The 5,210-nt window shown below is 29.7% G+C and overlaps 1 protein-coding gene across 1 annotated transcript in view; it reads left to right on the plus strand.

Annotated features, from left to right (window-relative positions):
* LOC106464721 (serine/arginine-rich splicing factor 11-like) overlaps positions 1-5,210 on the plus strand; it is a 41,783-nt gene that overhangs the window by 7,577 nt on the left and 28,996 nt on the right. The window contains exons 2-4 of the mRNA XM_013924873.2: positions 1,578-1,723; positions 2,059-2,192; positions 3,485-3,585. Of these exons, the coding sequence (XP_013780327.1) occupies positions 1,608-1,723; positions 2,059-2,192; positions 3,485-3,585 (351 nt within the window). The 5' untranslated portion in view covers positions 1,578-1,607. The remainder of the gene's footprint in view (positions 1-1,577; positions 1,724-2,058; positions 2,193-3,484; positions 3,586-5,210) is intronic.

The following is a 5,210-nucleotide window of genomic DNA, read 5'->3' on the forward strand; positions in this document are numbered from 1 at the left end:
AGATGGTACTATGCTTTACATTAAACTGCAAGAACTAGGATTAAAGGTAAAAAATAAGTGAAATACTGATGTTGGGTAAAATGTAAGGAGTGTTTGAACTCCAGTTTTTAAATAATAAAAAGGTTGTTTAATAACATTCTCATTTGGTCACCTGATCAGATTATTGACATCTGTGGGTTTAGATGTACAGGTAGATTACACATGCTGTCATCAGAAACATATATACTATTATATGAGACTAATTTTAGGAATATTGATTGTTTTCTTATCTTGAGGCTCAAGAATTTATTAGTTGTGAGGGATTTTCTAACTCAGAATATGAAAGATTCTACTAAGGATGATTATATTTCACATTATTTGTAATGTGGAGAAAGATATGGTGACAAATTAAGTTGTCCAAGAGAATGATAGTTACCATAGCTTTATTATGCTTGAAGTATTTTATTATTATTATTGAAACCAATTGTAGAGTGAATAAAGTTTGTATTCTAGATTTTATGAAAGCAAACTTCCAGAAGCAAGATGCTTTGATACAGAAAAGATTGACTGGCTACTCTAAATGGGAAGAATGATAAAGAAGCTAGGGATGTCAGTTAAAAAAAAACTAGCTGAAAATTAATATATTTCTACCAAGTATCATGCATTCCACCCGAAACAGAAGAATTATGCTAGTAAGAAATAGAAACCTTACTAGCTAAAAAAGACTAAATGGGAGTAAACTGAGTTTTATAAAAATTAAAGTGACAGATTTAACTTGAAAGACTTTTTATAGTTATATTAACTTTAAAAAACAGTGAATATTGCATCCTAAATATATTTAAAAGGAAAATAGTTATGTAAGATGGAAGCATCACCAAATGCTAAACTTTTCATTAGTGCTTTTATTGATAAGAATGAATAACAGGCTTTTCAGCTGTCTGATTTCTTTAACGGCTTTCTTATTCCAAGTTTTTTTTAAACAGGTAATGTAATTTACTTGTAATTTTATCACTGCACAGTGTTGTGTCTTTTGTTTTTATTGTTGAGTTTTATTATTAAGTGCTTTTTACTTGATCTTTCTTTGTTTGGTTTTTTAAACTTTAATTCAGTTTGTCTAACATATTTGTTTTTTACTTTAAATAAAACTTGTTACGTAACTTTTACTTTTATGACACTTTTCATTATAATTTCACACACCATTTCACATAAAAATGGAAGTCCTGAGCTCTGTGTCCACTCTTGTGTTAGAACCCCATGGTACCATTAAGACATTGATATATAATTTAAGATAAAAACAATGGGGGATATTACTTAAATTTTGTCACCAAAGGTCTACAATTTTTTGCACTGTAGTCTACATAAAAAATCTTACAGGCCTCGTCTCTACAGTTATTTTTCGCATTGAAAGAATCTACCAAGTGCACTTGTATGTAGAGAAATATTTTCAGGATCTCTCTGCATTGCTTACTGATTTGAAGATGAGAGAAAACATTTTAATTATATATTATTGTTTTGATTAGGCTGGGTTTAATGTTAAATTAAAATTAGATATTACAAAATTTATTGACTTTCGTCTGGATGTATTTATGCTGCTGTAGATTCTTTAGAGCAGCATATCAGGATTGCAGATGGACACATGCGTCATTCAAGTTACCAATGTTGCCCCAGTGGCCACCCTGGAGCAAATGTCAACTTTATTTGGCTATCTTGGAAAAATTGAACAAATTCAGATGTACCCTTCAGAGTAAGTAAAAATAATTAACTTTATTTGGTGTGCATTTATTATTGTTCTTTTTTTATACATATAGTAATTATGTTGATTGATTTTTAATATTGATTTTTAAAAAAAAAGATACATAAAAAGTTTCTATTTTCTTGGACCAAAGTAAAAGTAAAGGTGAATTATGTTTTAAGGCTAATCAAATGTAAATAACATTATCATTTTTCTATATAGTTTTCCAGCTACATCACAAGCAAAGTGTCCTATTTAGATTATTCCCAAGTACACTTATATACTCAGGTAAATTTTAAAGATAGTTTACTTAAAAAGAAGATCATAAATTTTTTAAATCTTTCTAGTGACTCTATCATTCAACCATTGTCCCGAGTATGTTATGTGAAATTTGCAGAGTCCTGGAGTGTGGGAGTTGCTCAGCATTTGACAAATACTGTCTTTATAGACAGAGCTCTAATCGTAGTTCCAGTACCTGATGGTGAGTGATAAATATTACAGATGTTTTTTAAAGCCGTATTTTATATCATTGATTCAAAATATTGTTTAAAAGACCTAAAAATGTTTAACTGATTAATGTTTTCAAATTCCTGTTTAAATTATTTTCTCACAAAAACCAAGATTTTCTTCTTTTTTTTCAAAGCAAATGTTCCTGTTCAAAAAACAACAATCATTTCTGGTTCTTAGATATTATTTATGCCATATTATAAGCTTTTCTAACAATATGTGATAAATGACCACTAAAATAGGAAAACAATGAAAAATTCATTTTGCAAAAATTTGGGGTAAGTATTTTATTGACAGAAAAATGTTTATCTACTGCAGTTGTGTCTAAGTCTTTCAGGATCGATGTACACCTTTATGGGGTTGAGTTAAATATTTAATTTCCAACTTTATGTAAAAATTATAATACTAAATCTATTTCGATAATTTTTAAACTCAAAAATAGTTTATAATCCATAATTTGTCATTTGGTAGCTTTAATGTAAGTTTGCAAGTTAAAGTGAAAAGAAAAGTTAAAACTTTATTTCTGTGCAGCCTCGGGCAGTCTCGCCTATAAACAATGCAATTATCTTTTTTTTTTTAGAATTTTTCTGCAAATCCAAAAGCATAGAAATTATTATTCTTAGATAAAGATTGATTGAGACTAAGAATATTATGAGCATAAATATTGTTACTTAGCCAGATTTGACACTAGTTTGATAGGTAAGGTTATTAGTCACAGATGAATCTTTGTCAGCTTTTGTATTGTTTCGTACAACATATAGCCAAAAGCTGTGGTTTACTATAGTTGGTAAAATAAAGTATCAAAAATATATGTTGTTAAAACCAATTAAGAAGAAATTGATTGCATGTATGAAGTGGAACTTTCTGATCAACAATAAAAAATACTTAAATTATAAGATGAAAAGGAAGTATCATTCATTTTTTTTCAAAACAGTGTCTCACAACGAAATTTCAGAAATTGTATGACAAAAATCAAAAATCAAACATATCAAATTATATGAAGTTCTTTTAAGCCAATACCAGATACTATTTATTCTAAGTTACATATAATTTGGTCAAGTATTACAACTGTGAGAAGGAAATAAATTCAAAGGGTATCTGTGTTATCTCTCTGGTCCAGAAAGGATTAAATTACTTTTTTCTTAAAAATTACTGTTGAAGTTATATTAATTAGTCCATTCCATTTAAAATTTAATGTACTTAAGTTTATATTATTATTTTTTGCAGTGTTGTAGAGTGTAATCAACTAATTTTACTATGTCACAGGAATAGTTCCTGATGAAAGTAAAGCAATGGCTCTGACAACTCCAACTTCAAGTATATCTGGGATGAGCCCTTCCTCTGGAGCTGCACAGCTTGTTAATCAGGTGATCTATGTATTTTGTTCAGGCTTTGTATAGAGGTTAAAGGTTTCTGATAAAGTTTTAAAATGTTTGAAAAACTATAGGATACGAACAAAACGTGCAGTTGGAAATGACTGTTCTCTGAATAAGATATTGAAACACTATAGATATGACAATATCATGTGATGCACATTAGAACTGGGTGAATTAGTTGATATAATTGATTACCTATGAGTATTGAATAAGTTAATTAGTGTCTCGTAAACTATTTGATTAGTCGATTAATGTCATGAAAATAATCAACTAATCAAAATTAGCTGTTTCGATTATTCCAATAATCAAGTAATCAAAATCATAATCAAATCAGTTGTCACAACAGCAATAAATTAATCAAGATTTTGGTTTCTAATTATTTGTTCTTTTTTCAATAATTCCATTATCCACATAATCACAATATTGCCATGCGGTTGGTTTTTAGGTGCAAAGCTACGTAACTGACATGGGTCATGATTTGAGGGGGTCTCAGCTTCAATTCCTGTTGATACTAACCTTGCTCACCATGTCTCTGTTAATGTAATGCCACTAAGGTTATCTATTACTGTCACTAGTTTTGAATTGCAGGCTAGAGGGAAAGCAACTGTTTGGCTGCATCCACCATCAACTATCTGGCTTCTTAATATTAAATAAGGTGTAATTTTATTGTTATTATACATTGTGTTATGTTTCTAACTTATAATTGGATAACTGTATTCTTAAATGTTATATGAGTAGATGTGGATCTAGGGGACAAGTTCAGGGAATCTGGACTCCCATCTATTTTTTTCAGAAATTAATAATTGTGGCAGGGTAGGAGTCATCTTTAGCTAAGACAGTTTTATTTTTCTAACAGGATGGTTGCCCTTTGGAATGGATTACTTTCAGATGTTGTGGAGGCAGTAAATTTAAGTGACTTTAAGAGAAACCTTGATAAGTATATGGTTGATAAGGGCTGGCTTTAAGATTTTATTTTTTAATTTATTTATTAATAGTCTTAGTTTAGTTTAAAAGATGGAACAGCCGAGATGGATCATTAGGTCCCATGTTGTTCCAAAACATTATGCTATATTATACAACATTAAATAATAAAATTTATATTCGTGTCCCCTAGTCCTACTATTCTCATTGTTAAGTATGAAAAAAGATGATGCATCAACACTATCAATTTCCTTTACAATGCAATTACATTCTTAAACACCTCAATTAGATCCCCTACTAACTCTTCTTTTTTCAAGAGAAAAAATAATTTCAGAGATTTCAACCTCTCCTTGTATGACAACCCCTCCATTCCAGGCACCATTTTAGTAATCCTTCTCTGAACCCTTTCCAACAATTCAATATCTTTCCTAAGATAAGGAGCCCCAGAAACACAATATTCTAAATGTGGCCTAACCAGTGATCTATACAATGAAATTATAACCTTTTTAGAGTTGTATTCAATATTTCTGTAGATACAACCTAAAACCCTATTTGCCTTACCACTAGCAACAACACACTATTTGGATGTCTTCAGAGACTGGTCAACTATTACACCAAGATCCCTTTATTCATGACACTATTAAAGTTATTCCCATCCAAATTATACTTATGATTCAAATTATGATGACCCACAT

The sequence above is a fragment of the Limulus polyphemus genome, unplaced genomic scaffold, assembly GCF_000517525.1.
Source record: "Limulus polyphemus unplaced genomic scaffold, Limulus_polyphemus-2.1.2 Scaffold1726, whole genome shotgun sequence".
NCBI lineage: Eukaryota > Metazoa > Arthropoda > Merostomata > Xiphosura > Limulidae > Limulus > Limulus polyphemus.